General features: G+C 48.2%; 1 protein-coding gene across 1 annotated transcript; it reads left to right on the top strand.

Moving 5' to 3' along the window:
- Positions 1 to 1,044: 1,044 nt before the first annotated feature.
- On the top strand, positions 1,045 to 10,514 carry SERPINA12 (serpin family A member 12). The gene is made up of 4 exons (XM_019984062.2): positions 1,045 to 1,678; positions 3,332 to 3,602; positions 7,311 to 7,458; positions 10,087 to 10,514. Exons 1-4 carry the CDS (start codon positions 1,045 to 1,047, stop codon positions 10,276 to 10,278), a joined length of 1,245 nt encoding a protein of 414 aa, XP_019839621.2. The 3' UTR covers positions 10,279 to 10,514.
- The last annotated feature ends 5,292 nt before the right edge of the window (positions 10,515 to 15,806 follow it).

Below are 15,806 nucleotides of genomic sequence, written 5' to 3'. Positions count from 1 at the left end.
AGACTCCCCCGTCCCTGGGATTCTCCAGGCAAGAACACTGGAGTGGGTTGCCTTTTCCTTCTCCAATGCATGAAAGTGAAAAGTGACAGTGAAGTTGCTCAGTCGTGTCCGACTCCCAGCGACCCCATGGACTGCAGCCTACCAGGGTCCTCTGTCCATGGGTCACTCTTCATTTATTCTCTCTTTCAGTCAATTGAAAGGAGCCTAACTGGTGCACGTCCCTGGGGCTGGTGATGCTGTGAGCATTGGCTGCTACCAGCTCACAGCTCCCCTCTCCTCTCTAGGAAAATTTAGCTCTGGTTGTAAGGAAAAATAAACCAACTCAAGCCAGCCAGCTCTAAAAGGGATATTCATTTGCTCTTATAACTTGGAAAAATGGAAGTGGGTGGGCTGCAGGTAAAGGTCAATCCAGGAACTTCAAAGATGTCACCAAATACATATTCTCCTTTCTCTCCTTCCGTCTGTCTTTCCATCTCTCTCTCTGTCTCTCTCTCTCACCTTTCCTTCTATATGTGGATGTCTTGTTCACATTCAGGTCCCAGGTTTTAACATTAAGCCAGTTACCCCAGAGATAAAATGGACTTTGCATTCTCAAAGAAAGACACTGATTGATCCGACTTTTGTCCCCTTCTCATTCCTTAAGTACTCGGTGGCAGGGGGATGGAGTACTATGATGACTTAGCTTGGGTCAGTTGCCCACACCATGGATTATTCTTACTGTGATCCAGTGTAGAGAAGGAAGCAATTCCTTAAACGAACTGAGATCCTGTTACTATAAGACATGGGAAGGGGTGAGCAAGAGCTATCCTCTACACTCAGACTTCTTATTCATGTCATCATTTCTAGTCTCCGAGGTGATTGCAAAGGCTAGACGTTGTAATGAATGTCAAAGCATTTATGAACTGCTATGCCCAGTACACGCTGGTCACAGTATCACTTCTTTCATTGGTCTTCCTTGTGGATAAGACAGGGGTAATGGAGTTCTTTTGTTCTCTTTTCTGCTAACCTTGGGTCTACTACTCAACAGGACAAGCTCCAAGAAAAATGAACCCCTTTCTGGGCCTGGGCCTGCTTCTGGCTGGCCTCCTCACTGTGGAAGGTCTTCTGAAGTCCAACTTCTCTCCAGAGAATCATGAAGCTGTGAGTCAGGGCCAAGTAGAGAAGGGAAAGGGGACAGCTCAGGAGCTCGCAAAGCGAAACGCAGACTTTGGACTCAAGCTGTTTAAGAAACTGTCCTTCAGCAGCCCTGACAATAACATCTTATTCTCCCCCTGGAGCATCTCTATGGCCTTCTCCATGCTGTCTCTGGGTGCCCAGGACTCCACCCTGGCTGAGATCAAGGAGGGCTTCAACTTCAGGAACATCCCTGAGAAAGACCTCCATGAAGCCTTCCATTACCTCATCCACAGGCTGAATCAGAGGAACCAGGACCAAAGGCTGGGGCTCGGGAATGCCTTGTTTATTGACCAGAAGGTAAAGCCCAAGCAGAAGTTTCTGACAGAAGTCAGGAATATGTACAAGGCAGACACCATCCCCACCAACTTTCGGAACTCAGAAAATGCTCAGAAGCAGATCAATAACTATGTCAGTCAGAAAACCCAGGGGAAAATCAACAACCTAGTCAAGAATATAGACCCTGGCACTGTGATGCTTCTTATCAACTATATTTTCTTTCGAGGTAAGGCTTAGAGTATGTTGGCATGTAGACTTGAGTCAGATTCAATGGTTGTCCACTTACTTGCTCTGTGACCCTGAAGTCACATGTAATTGCTCTCTTTGAATCCTACTTCTCGTGTCTGAAAAAGGAGTACCTTGATACATAGCTGATAGGGTGGTTATTAGGATTCAAAGTGAAAATGAATGATAAATGAATGCCTCATATGTGCATTTTTATGGTTACTGATTATCCTAAGACAACATTGGTTGTAGAGGTTGAAGTGTCATCCTTTTCCCCATTTCTTAGATCAGGAAAGTGAAATTCAGAGCGAGATTAATTAATTTACTCAAAGCTACAAAGCCAGCTAATGAAAGTCAGGAGTAGAATCCACTTCTCTTGACCTGATGGCTATGGTTTTCATAACTCCAAGTAGATGCCCAGGATGGTGACCGTGTTGATGGTCACACTGTGACCATGATCACATTGGTAGGTGCCTTGGTCTTCTCACCATATGTTATAGACTCCACAAGTCTGAGGGTGAGGTATTGAAAAAGAAGATGAAAGTATATTCCCTAATTCAAGCTGCATCTACCACACGATACACACCCAGTCACAGCACACACACACAAATGTTGGCCAACATAGGTGAGAATGAGAAGCCAACATCCCTAGGACCAGGCAAGGCTGTTGGGGCTGTCAACAACATGATCCTGAATATGGAAGTTCAGCTCTCCCAAAATCCACAAGGAGACTGATGGTTATGGGGTAAAACAGGAGGGCTAATGGTAGACTGTCCAAAGCAGGGAAGAAAGGAAAATTAGGAATTTCCCAAAGTCCCTACGTCCTCTGTATGACAGCAAGAACCATAGCGACAGTGATGTGACAGTGCCTAGCATCCACTCAACACTTACCTACCCGCAGTCACTGAGCTGTGCTGCCCTTCCCCACCGAGTCTCACAGCAGCCCTGTGAGATTCCCATCAATACCCCCAGCTGGCAAACAAGGACACTGAAACCCAGGGAGGTTGAGACACTTGACCAAGGTTTTGTCTGGCAATAAAGCCAGACATTTGAGCTTGGGGAGTTGGACCTAAGGGCCTTATACTGGGGGCTCTGAGGGTAGTAAGTGAAGAGACCCAGGTCTGAGTTTATGCCATCAGAGAGGTCTCTGGGTCAAAAATAGAGAATCAAAATGCCCAGTTTTAAGAGTTCACTGCACTTCAGCATGCTCCCAAGGGCAGTCTGTTAGTTTAGTTTTCTTAGTCCTACATGAGAGGGGCTTCTCCAGGGCTGCTTGGAGTAGGTGTGAGAATTTTCACTCAGACCCAAATAGCCCCCACTAAGTGTGATCCAGGGTCTGCTTCTGTAACAGAATCCACAGGCTTTCTCAGCCTCAGGAGCCTTGAGTCTTGGGGCAGTCTGAAGTTCCCCTCTTAGTCAGCGGCCCTGGTCTTGGCTTTACTGGAATAAATGATAACTGGGACCAAGCTCACGTCCCCTGAGGTGTTCAGGGCATGGCATGAGGCCAAGGATTCCTGTGCACCAGCTCTGATACACCAGAGCAACCAAACTCCTTCTTTAAGTCCGTGGGGACAGAGACCCCATGGTTAACAGGATCCAGTAGCCCCTTCTCCCTCAGGACACTTACATCACTCTGTTATTCTTCCATCTTAAGCCAGGTGGCAACATGAGTTTGACCCAAAGGAAACGAAAGAGGAAGATTTCATTCTGGACAGAAACAAGACCGTGAAGGTGCCCATGATGTTCCATGTGGGCATGTATAAAGTGGGGCATGACGACCAGCTTTCCTGTACCATCCTGGAAATACCTTACCAGAGCAACTTCACGGCCATCTTTGTTCTTCCTGAGGAGGGCAGAATGAAGCAAGTGGAGCAAGCCCTGGGGCCGGACACTTTTGCCAGATGGAAGAAGTTACTCGTACGAAGGTAAGGAGGGTGCCTAACGTATGCAGTACCTTCCGTCTTCCTCCCTCTCCTCCATTGTCTTTGCTTCTTCTTTCTCAGATTCATTGAGCTCTTACCCCATGGATAAGCCCATTCTGGGCTCCATGATGAATTTATATTTTGGTAGGAAGTATGCTAGAGAACAAGTCATAGAAATGTAGATACTTAAACATTGTAAGAGTGCAGAGGATGAAGCAACTTGGTGGGCAGTGGTGATCAGGGAGGGCTTCATGGAGTAGGTGGCATTGGTGCCACATCTTCAAGGCTGAATAGCAGTACATATGGAAGGATGAGGAGAGACAGAATCCTAGGCAGAAGGAGGAGAAACCCTAGGTGAGGTGTCCTAGGTGAGGACAAGCCCAAGTGGGGTGTCAAAGGGAGCTGTGAGTTGTACATTGTACATAGGATGTTTTCAACCATGGTGTCATAATGAAACCAGTGAAGGATGAGCCAAGTAAGTTGTATTAATAATAGTTGAGGGACTGAAGTCACTAAATACTTTTCTTTTCAAACATAAAATTAGAACAGATTTAAGGTAAGCCTCCAGAATCTCACCCAGGCACGAGCCTACTGACAGCTTTTCTTGGGAAGGATGAGAGCTAGAATTAAGAACTGAGGAGTTGACATCAGTGTAGACCTGCAAGGCGCCTTGAAGGCTTCTGGGCTAGGACAGGGTCTGTGGCAGCCAGGAGACATGGTGATATTACCAAAACTGGAGGTCTTGCTGCTCACTCCTCAAAAGCCAATAAAGAGACAAATTGATGGGAAGAAAAGTTTACTTTACTTTGGATGCCAGCAGTGGGGCAGGGAATGGGAGGAAGGGCAGACTGCTGTCTAAAGGCCGATTGACAATCAGTGACCAAGAGCTTTTATAGAAGAAGGGAGGGGGCTCCATGCAGAAACCTCTGGCAGTCATGTTGAAATTGGTCATCAGTGGTCTGATCATCATCTTGATTGTTTTAAGTCTTCAGATCCAGGGTTGGTTTGTTCCCTTTTCTTTGAGGCCAGTTCTCGGAACTGTGACCACTTGTGTCATGGCTATCGTCTGATCATCATGTAGCTAACTGCTTCTACCTGGTAGCATTGTCAGTATCTACAAGACAGCTCGAAGGATATGGTTCAGAATATTATCTGAACCCTTGAGAGGAACTAAAAGTCTTTGACCTTGATGATTAAACTATTATTATTTGGTCTCATTTGACTGCCTTCCTTTGTTTCTGCCTTTTTCTCACTTCTCTGATTAAACTTATTCTTTGGCTAAAGTTTTCCCACAGACTAAAAGCAGGTGGAGGACGTGCAGGGAAGAGACCACAGGGCCCTGCTCCATTTCAGTGGGTCTATGAGATGGAAAGGGGAGCTTCCACTTTGGTAGAAACAATGTCAGGATATCTCCTTGGTCCTTTTGTTCTCTCTTCCACCTTGGCTCCACCATAATTCTCCATCCAAAAGTCCTTTTCTGAGAACCTCTGCCAAGCCCAACATGCTGTCAGGAGTGGCGGAGGGTTCTAAGAGAGGCAGACACAATGCTAGGACTGAGCTGGGCTGTCCATGAGTGATAAGTGAACCAACAGAGTTTCCTTCACGTGGAACAAGTCTTTGGAGAAATTGAAGAATGCGTCTTAGATATCCAGATTTAGCTGCCAGCTCATGGGAGAGAAATTCTATTTCTGAACGATAAAGTCTAACTCTACTATGACTCCCCATTTCATTCAGAAAAAAAAATAATAATAACCACACACACACAAAAAAGAAACTTGCCGGACTCCTCTGCCCCCTTGAAAGCTTGCTCAGCCTTTCCCTTTACTCCAGCATTCCTGATCCCCAAGTCAATCTGTGTATTTTTCCCATGGCATTTACTGAGACTCCCAGTCCATGTATCTACTCTTTGTCTCCCTTTTGTTGTGATGGTTTTATTGTCTTTCTTCCCTAGTAGAGCACAAGTTCAAGAGCATGGATTTTTGCCTGTTCTAAATGCATCTAAGCATGTAGAACAGAGCCTGGTATACAGTAGGCACTAAATAAGCTTGTGTCAAATGAACAGATAAGTGAAAGGTAAGTTTGAGAGTCATTGGGCCTATCGTGGATGTTAAAATCCAAGGCACAGAATGAAATCCCCCAAGAGGGAAAAAAGACAGAACAGATGATGGGGGAAAAAAAAAACAAAAGAAAGGAGGACCTGGTGGGAGGCAGGCTGGGAGCACTTCAATGGTGAGCGACAGGCGAGGAGGTGGAGCCAGCAAAGGATGAGAGAAGGAGCACCCAGGGATGGAGGGGAGGGCAGAGGGCATGGATCTGGGTGGGAATGCTTCAGAATGGATTGACTATCAGGTGCCACTTCCTGATTTTTGGCCTCTGGCTCTAACAAGCCAAGGTCAGTGGCCGCTCTGGAAAATGGTCTGAGCCAATAATGGAAGTGGGCTCCCTAGTGGCTCAGTGGTAAAGAATCTGCCTGCCAGCACAGGAGCCGTGGATTCGATCCCTGGGTCCAGACAATCCCATAGAGAAGGAAATGGCAACCCACTCCAGTATTCTTGCCTGGGAAATCCCACGGACAGAGGAACCTGGGGGGCTGCAGTCCATGGGGTCGCAAAAGAGTCGGATACTACTTAGCAACTGAGAGACAACAGCAACAAATAATGGGAGGACAAGTTTTGTTTTGTTTTTTTTCCTCTCTGCTCTGAAAGAAAGACGTGGGCTGGAAGCTGAAGACGTGACTAGAGGCCAAGGGAATTGATTTTGCTTTTGAACTGAGGACGAGGGTTGTTCGAGCCTGCGGTCTGCCACTGAGGGCGGTCCAGTAGAAGCCATTTATGGACTGTGCAGGAGGAAAAGAAAACATAGGCAGGAATGAGGTCCTTGGAGAGGCAGAGAGAAACGGGGTCTGTGACCCCGTGGACAGGAACCCAGATTCCACAGGGGCCTCAGCACGGCTGACCCCAGGGCAGGGACGCCAACCCAGGTCCCAACCACAGAGAATCTGAAGCGGCTCATTCAAGGCTGAGAGGATGAACACTTGCTCTCTGACTGCTGAGCCTCCGAAGCAGGATGCACGAGGCACTCACTTTAGCCCCTTCTGGTCTGTGGTTGCCATGGTCACCGTCCTCATTTTCATACAAATGGCTTAAAGAGGTGACATCATCTGATCCCAACCACAGAGCTCCTGGAAGGCAGAGTAGATCTGAACTCAGTTCTGCCAGCTTCCCATCTCAGGGCCTTGCTACCTCGAGAGCACCAGATTGCTGGCATCAGCTCAGCGCATGGGTGTGGCTGAGGCTATAGTGGAGAGACCCTCCATGGCTGCCCTGAAGGGGTCCTGAGACAGGGGGGCTCGGGGACATTGCTGTGGATGAGGGCTCGGGTAGTTTGATAGAAAAATAAGAACACAAGTCAGAGAGCCTGGATGTTTTAACAACCCATCCCAGGAGACTTCTTTGATGGTCCTGTGGTTAAGGTTGAGCTCCTGATGTAGGAGGCCCCAGTTCAATCCCTGGTCAGGGAAGTAGACCCCACCCGGCACAACTAAATTTTTTTTTTAAGTCCAGGCTTAAGGAGTCTCTCTTTATTCTGTGGATAGAGAAAAATTCTGAGACCTCGGGGGCTGGGAGGCCAGATGCCTCGTCACCATCCTAAAGCCTGCCTGGAAAAACGGCAGGGCCCCGCTGTTCATCTTTGTCACTTTGTCCTCCCTAGGGTTGCAGATGTGTTTGTGCCCAGGTTGACCATCACCAGTAGCTACGACCTGAAGAAGATGCTTTCCCACCTGGGCATCAGCAAAATCTTTGAGGAACACGGTGATCTCACCAGGATCTCCCCTCATCGGAACCTGAAAGTGGGCGAGGTAAGCCTGCCTGGCCGGGATGCGGCCCTCCTCCAGCTCAGGGACCCGCCTTACCGCCCCGGGCCAGACACACTCTCACAGCAGCTGCATGAGCCAAGAGTGCCCCCACCAGTCAGGCCAAGCCTGACTGCCCCGAACCACCTATCAGTTCAGTTCAGTTCAGTCGCTCAGTCGTGTCCAACTCTTTGCGACCCCATGAGTCACAGCACGCCAGGCCTCCCTGTCCATCCTGGGCAAATCACGTACCCTCCCAAGCCTCATGTTTCTAGTCTTCAAAATCAGACCTGTCGATCTCCTAGTCCTACTTTGGAAGTTGGTTCAGTGCAACAATGGATGGAGGCTTGGAGCAGTCATCAGGCCTACAAGTGACCCAGGCTTGTGAGGAGTAAGTTGTGAACATTTTTCTACATAATGTAGAGATAAGCAAGCTAAGGACCCCTTGGTCTCCAGCAAGGCTGAGCCCCTGCCTGCTGGTGACAGTCAGAAGGACCAGATGGTGGGGGGAGGCGCCCAGATGTAGCAGACAGACTGCAACACACCAGGGACTGCCCTGGTGGTCCAGTGGTTAAGACTTCGCCTTCCAATGCAGGGGGTTAGGGTTCAGTCCCTGGCCGGGGGTCTAAGATTTCACATGCCTCATGACCCCAGAAACCAAAACATAGACCAGAAGCAATGTTGTAACAAATTCAGTAAAGACTTTAAAAATGGTCCACGTTTAAAAAAAAAATGTTAAATTAATAAAACACAGGACATCAGCGAAATTCAAATTTCATATAAGTGATGAATGAATGTTTTTTTGTATAGCCTAAATATTGCATGGGATATACTTACGCTGAAAATTTCATCATTTATCTGAAATTCAAATTTAACTGGAAATTCAAATTTATCCATACTTTTATGGCAATCGTACTTTGAGGTTCAAAAGGCACTGAGATCGGGGAAGATTTCAGCAAGCAGAGACAGGTGGGAGGAAGATCTTCCAGGAGGAAAGCACCTCAGCCTGAGGCTGGGAGGTGAGAAGGCGTGGAGTCTAGGGGCTGGAGTTGACAGCTGTGATTCTATGTGTAGACATCAACTATTGACTTGCCAGTAAAATAATTAGCATTCTGTAGAACAGAGTGAGATGACGCTAGTGGTAAAGAACCCACCTGCCAACGCAGGAGATGTAAGAGACTCGGGTTCTATTCCTGAGTTAGGAAGATCCCCTGGAGGAGGGCCTGGCAACCCACTCCAGTGTTCTTTCCTGGAGGATTCCATGGACAGAGGAGCCTGGTAGGCTACAGTCCATGGGGTCACAAAGAGTTGGACATGACTGAAGGGACTTAGCAGCAGCAGAATGGAGTGAAATGTATCAATATTTAACAGAAGCCCATCAATTTTCCAGTGTCCATTACTTCCTCACGGATGTTGATACCTTTGGGGTGGATCTGGGGCCTGAGTTATCTCTAACAGCCACCCTGGAATCAGACTCCCTCTTAACATTCCACCAGGAGGGTGAAAGGAGTCCAGAGGGGCTGGCTGCTTTGGGCCAGGGGTGCCTTCACCTCCCTCCCATCCAGCTAAAGTTCAGCACAGCCTTTCTGCAATTACTACCATTGATGAATCCCTGAGAGTCTTGGGAAACACAGAAAATCCCACTCCGTCTCCCCTCCCAGTAACTGATGCTCTCCTGCATCACTTTTTCTTTCAAGCTGCATCTGCTTGTTGAGTATCCTTAACTGATGACAGCAGAGCAGCCGTGAGCCCTGGGGTCACTGGCACCAGTCAAGTTACCGGGTGACTCAGGCAGAGGCCTCTTCTTCTCTGAGCCTTGTTGACTTAAAAGATAGTCACAGTCTCCAAGTTGAGAGTTATGGTTTATTCGGTGGGAATTTTTAGGACTGCAAGCCTGGAAGACAGCATCTCAAGTAACCCTGAGAAAACTGTTCAGAGGAAGTAGGGGTGTGGCGGGGTGAAGGAGTTAGGTTATATAGAAGTTGGTGACAAGGGGCAGGTAGTCTGAACATCAAAAGATTATTGTTAATTAAGGAAAACCAGAGATTTCAAGTTAAGGAATTTACTGTTTTTCTGTCTGGGAAGATGCAAGAGTCTGGCTTCACTGAAATCATTCCTTTCATATGTATCTCAGCTATCTGGGGCCAGCATCCTGTGATTTGATTTTTCACATCCTTAGTTCCTTGACCATCATTGGATCCTAGGCATTGTTCTTTCTGAGTGCCCCCCAGGCTCAGGAAGTCCCATCTGGAGGGCCGGAATAGCTGATGGCTCTGACATCCTTGTTTATTGATATGGCAGGAAATACTTCATTTCAAGGGTTTCCCTGGTGGTGCTAGTGGTAAAGAACCTGCCTGTCAAAGCAGGAGAAGTAAGAGAAGAGGATTTGATCATTTGGTTGGGAAGATCCCCCAGAGGAGGGCATGGCAACCTGTTCCAGCACTCTTGCCTGGAGAATCTCATGGACAGGGGAGGCTGGTGGGCTACCACTCATAGGGTCACAAAGAGTCGAACAGGACTGAAGCGACTTAGCACGCATGCAAGTGCTCTGTTCCACAGCCTCTTGTTAGCTTTTGCCTATCCAGGGCCTCCAAGTGGCTTCCCAAGCACTGACCCTACTCCCGTTTCCTGCAGGCGGTGCACAAGGCTACCCTGAAGATGGATGAGAAGGGCACAGAGGGAGCCGCGGGCTCCGGAGCGCAGACGCTGCCCATGGAGACACCGATTAGGGTCAAGATAAACCACCGCTTCCTGCTGATGATCTGGGAGACTAAAATGAATAACCTGCTCTTCTTTGGAAAGATTGTTAATCCTTCTGGGAGATAAGGCAGAAACCCGACCTCCTGCAGACCCCAGCTATGTCCTGGGGTTGGATGCGTTTTGTCTCCTTGAGACCACAGGGACTTTCTCATCTCATCTCACATTATCCTGAGCTCTCCACACCACCGTCCAAAGAGGCAGCACCACTGGCTTCTGGGCCCCATTTCCCCCCCTTAGCCCCCTCACCGCCCATTCAAATTTCAGGATTAGATGCCCCATTCCCACCCAGTTGATAGTAACCTTCTCCCCCGCCCCTGGTAGGCAGAGGGGTTTTATGATTTAATAAAAAACACTCCCAAGATCTGCTGACTGTTGGTGGATAATATGGGGATGCTGTGAGCCAAGGAGAGTACCCGCCTGGGGTTCAGAGTGAAGGAGACCTGGGCTCAAATCTCAGAAACAAAGAGTCTTTGGGAAAGTCATATGCTCTCCGCACTTATGTTTCCCCATAGAACTAGACCAAGACTGAGGACAATGATACTTCTCCAGGGCTCCGAGGAGGCTAGCACACCACTTGAGAAGAGTTAGCTCCCCTTTGTGAGCCCTTGGCTTGGGGTGTTTGGCATGTGAGCTACACAGATATCCTCCGCACAGGGTCCCCTTGGGAGCTTTGTGCTCAGCCAAGCATCCAGGCAGATGACAAAACAGCAGTGGGGCTGGTCCAGCATTAGGCGGATGAAACCCAGAGTAGCAGTAGCCAGGAGACCCAGCACAAGGTTTGTCTGACTCCAGAGCCGCTATTTTGGGCACAGCGTGGAGAGCATGAAGTTTGAACCTGTCAGCAAGCTCAGCTGAAGAGTTAATCATTTCGGTTCACCTACCCAGAAAGCATGGCCATGCAGGGTCTGCCTATAACCACTAGACGGCACCTGTGTTCACAGGACTAAGTATGCGTGTGGGGTTTCTTTAAGCACCTGATTGCTTGGTGAATACCCAAAGCCAGTGCTGAAGGTGTTTAAGGAGGAAGGGATCCTCACTGGCTTGGCACTCAGAAGTCTGCTGCTGCTGCTGCTGCTGCTAAGTTGCTTCAGTCGTGTCCAACTCTGTGCGACCCCAGATGGCAGCCCACCAGGCTCCCCCGTCCCTGGGATTCTCCAGGCAAGAACACAGGAGTGGGTTGCCATTTCCTTCTCCAAGAAGTCTGAGCTGGCAGCAATTGCCATCCCCTGGCAATTCACGGCTCACCATGCCTCTTCTGTCCTGGTTACAGCTACCCTGCCCGCAGCCAGAATGGACATTCGTATGAGAGGTGTGGGAAGTGAGGCTCAGAGAGACGAAGTGACTTCCTGTGTCTTCGTGGTTAGTGACAGGCAGCAAACAGCCATGCCATCTGGTCTAGGGTGGGAAGGGAGGGGTTCCACATAGACCTGGGGGCCCAGCTAGTTATTGCATTTCTCAGATCCAGTCCCAGGTGAGAGAGCTGCCCTGCCCCATTTGGCATGTGCGTGCACGCAAGTGTGTGTGTGTGTGTGCGCATACGTGTGTTCAGTAAGCACCTCCTCCTCTGTCCCGGGCCCTTGCAGGGCCCTGGAGACCCAGCTGCCACACAAGCTGGTAGGGAAGGTAGCCTAGAGAGGGAGAGGACTAGTTTAGGATGCTAAGTGCTAAGATCAGGCAGCACCAGAGTACGCAGCCTCTGTTTAAGAAGGTGGGAAGGGTGAGAAGGTTGAGATTCTGCACCCAGGACACAGATGTGGGGGCAAAAGCACTCCCTGGAGCACTTTGCTGACAATCACCATTTCCCAGGCACCAGCCTGGGGGCTGGGGGGTGGGAGGACACCAGGGCAACACCAGAATCCCCAGGAATTCGCTCAGGTCCATGGCATGTGCCACTGGGGACATGGGACAAGAGGGCAAGCCATTTAGTAGCTGGGTGACTTGGGTATGTCGTTTAAAGCCTCTGAGCCTGAGCACCTCCTCATGTGTTGAAAGTTGCTATCTCCTCTACCGGTCATGCTCACCTCCTGCCCAACGAGCTCCTACTCATCCTCCAATGCCCAATCCATAATAATCACTTTATGGAATTTTGTCTACCAAGCAGTTGTTCAATAAAATACTCACCTCCCATGCATTGTGATGGCTCCTGGATCTGAATTTCCCCACCGCTTCCACATGGGTTACAATAAATCCTGCCTGAAATGTTGACTCAAGGGACAGCAACCCCTGGGCTAGTTGTTAATACAAACAGACCTGGCCCCTGCCTTCATGGAGTTAAATCCAATGAAAGAAACAAGCATGAATCAAATAATGACATGACCGTGGGCTCTAGTGAACATGATGAAAGCTGGTCACGGGTGCTTTCAGAGTTTGCAACAAGTTGGCCAGACCTTGTCTGGGGACTCAGACACTGAGAACATGACAATTGGGAACAGCTCTGAATGTTGAGAGCATGTCTGTTTTGAATCATAGCTATTAATTAAAACTGCATAAGGGTGTGTTTTTCCTCATATAGTTAATAATATGTAAACCCTGATTGGTCTTTCAAATATTAATAGAAATGAAGGTCACTGTCTAGTGCTTCATTCATCTTCATTTTAACCAGCTGTATTCTAAATAGGTGGTGTTGTTCAGTCACTAAGTTGTCTCTGACTCTGTGACCCCATGGACTGCAGTCCTCTTTCCCTGTCTCCCAGAGTTTGTTCAAATTCATGTCCATTGAGTCAGTGATGCTACCCAACCATCTCATCCTCTGCCTTCTCCTCCTGCCCTCAATCTTTCCCAGCATCAGGGTCTTTTCCAATGAGTCGGCTCTTCGCAGCAGGTGGCAAATGTATTGGAGCTTTAACTTCACCACCAGTCCTTCCAATGAATATTCAGGGTTGATTTCCTTTAGGATGGACTGGTTGGATCTCCTTGCAGTCCAAGGAACTCTCAAGAGTCTTCTCTAACACCACAGTTCAAAAGCATCAATTCTTCGGCACTCAGCCTTCTTTATAGCCCAAGTCATACAACTATACATGACTACTGGAAAAACAAAGCTTTGACTAGACGGACCTTTGTTGGCAAAGTGATGTCTCTGCTTTTTGATATACTGTCTAGGTTTGTCTTAGCTTTTCTTCCAAGGAGCAAGTGTCTCTTAATTTCATGGCTGCAATCACTGTCCCAGTTTTTCTGTAAGATTTCCTACTTATTTGTTGTTCAGCCATTCAGTCCTACCTGACTCTTCACGACCCCATGAACAACAGCACACCAGGCTTCTCTGTCCTTCGCTGTCTCCCAGAGGTCACTCAAACTCATGTCCATCGAGTCAGTGATGCCATGAAACCATCTCATCCTCTGTCATCCCCTTCTCCTCCTGCCTTCAATCTTTCCCAGCATCAGGGTCTTTTCCAGTGAGTTGGCTTTTTGCATCAGGTGGCCAAAGTATTGGAGCTTCAGCTTCAGCTCAGTCCTTCCAATGAATACTCAGGGTTGATTTCCTTTAGGATTGACTGGTTTGATCTCCTTTCAGTTAAAGGAACTCTCAAGAGTCTTCCCAACACCACAGTTCAAAGCATCAATTCTTCATTGCCCTCTTTATGGTCCAACTCTCCCATCCATACATGACTACTAGAAAAATCATGGTTTTAACTATACAGACCTTTGTCGGCAAAGTGATATCTCTGCTTTTTAATACACTCTCTAGATGTATCATAGCTTTCCGTCCAAGGAGCAAGTGTCTTTTAATTTCATGGCTGTAGTCACAGTCTGCAGTGATTTTGGAGCCCAAATAATAAAGTCTCTCACTGTTTCCATTTTTTCCCCCATCTTTTTGCCATGAAGTGATGGGACTATATGCCATGATCTTAGTTTTTTGAATATTGAGTTTTAAGCCAGCTTTTTCACTCTCCCCTTTCACCTTCATCAGGAGGCTCTTTAGTTCCTCTTTGCTTTCTGCCATTAGGGTGGTGTCATCTGCATATCTGAGGTTATTGATATTTCTCTCAGCAATCTTGATTCCAGCTTGTGCTCTTCCAGCCCAGCATTTCACAGGACATACTCTGCATATAAGTTAAATAAGCAGGGTGAGGAAATAGACTTGACGTACTCCTTTCCCAATTTAGAACCCATCTACTATTCCATGTCTGGTTCTAACTGTTACTTCTTTACCTGCATATAGGTTTCTCAGGAGGCAGGTAAAGTGATCTGGTATTCCCATCTCTTTAAGAATTTTCCAGTGTGTTGTGATCCACACAGTCAAAGGCTTTAGCATAGTCAACGAAGCAGAAGTAGATGCATTTCTGGAATTCCTTTGCTTTTTCTATGATCCAACAGATGTTGGCAATTTAATCTCTGGTTCCTCCGCCTTTTCTAAAGGCTTGTACCTGGAAGCTCTCGGTTCACATACTGTTGAAGCCTAGCTTGAAGGATTTTGAGCATTATTTTGCTAGCATGTGAAATGAGCACAGTTATATTTTCATTCTTCACTACAGAAATAAATTCTATCTGGGTAACCAAGAGAGGGAAGGCTGTGGTGGGGAGCAGAGGGAAACTGTCCTAAGCAGAGAGGACAGTGTGTGCAAAGGCTCTGAGGTCAGAAAGTGATGTGGACAAAAAACTGAAACGAGATGAATATACCAGAGTAACAAAATAAAGCAGGAAGAAGTGGGCAGTGAGGCTGGAGAGGTAGAGTGGGCCCTCCTGGGCTACAGGGAGAATGGTGGTCTTGAATTGAAGGACTATGGGGAACTTTAGCAGGCGTTTAGTTAGAGGGTGACCCAGGCAGACTCTGTGTTGTAAGTGTCCCTAAGGCTGCAGACTGGGCATCTCCGAGTCCCCTGGGGCCCAGGTGCCAATGCATGAAGTGGAGAAGATGCCCAGCACATGTTTGCTGAAAAGAAAGAATGCCCCAGTCACCGCCCATGTTCCAGGCACGGCCAGCCCCTTCCCGAGCTCTCCCCTGCTCAGGGAGGGAAGGCCACGTGCCTTAACCCACCTGGCAGGCCCATCAGGGGGCTCGTCCATGCCCCTTCTTCACAAGGATCTGCGGAACACGCCCTCTGCGTCACCCTCTCCAGCCTCTGTTCCTGCCATCCCACCCCTCCCAGATACTCCCAGTGTTTCCCATACTCTCCACCTCCCGCAGTTCTTCTCAGCGTGTTACTCATCTTTCTAGAAAAGACTGACTCCTACGTCTTCTAAGAAAGACATAGGAGTCAGACGCAGGCCTCACCAGGCCACGTGTTTGTGGACTGACCGACCTCATGAGCAAATGAATATGTTTAAATGCCTCTTAGGAGCCTGGTACTGAGTAGGACCTGCCCACAAGTCCCTGTCAGCCCAACTCTTCAAGTTAGTATGGCCATTCCATTTTACAGATGAGAAAACTGAGGCTCAAAATCGCTTAATTTGCCCAAATCCCCACAGCTAGGAAGCCATAGAGTTGGGACTCTGGAACATTTGTCCAGCCAGCCAGCCATCCAACAAATATTTGCCGTGTCTACACGGTGCCAGGGACTGTTCTAGGGGCTGGGACATATCAATAAACAAAATGTACCAAACTCCTTGCCCTTGCGGGAGTTCCAGGCTTGGAGGCAGAGGCAGATCATAAACAG

The sequence above is a fragment of the Bos indicus genome, chromosome 21 (genome assembly GCF_029378745.1).
Source record: "Bos indicus isolate NIAB-ARS_2022 breed Sahiwal x Tharparkar chromosome 21, NIAB-ARS_B.indTharparkar_mat_pri_1.0, whole genome shotgun sequence".
In the NCBI taxonomy this organism is placed as follows: Eukaryota; Metazoa; Chordata; class Mammalia; order Artiodactyla; family Bovidae; genus Bos; species Bos indicus.
This window is presented reverse-complemented; position numbering and strand designations above follow the sequence as displayed.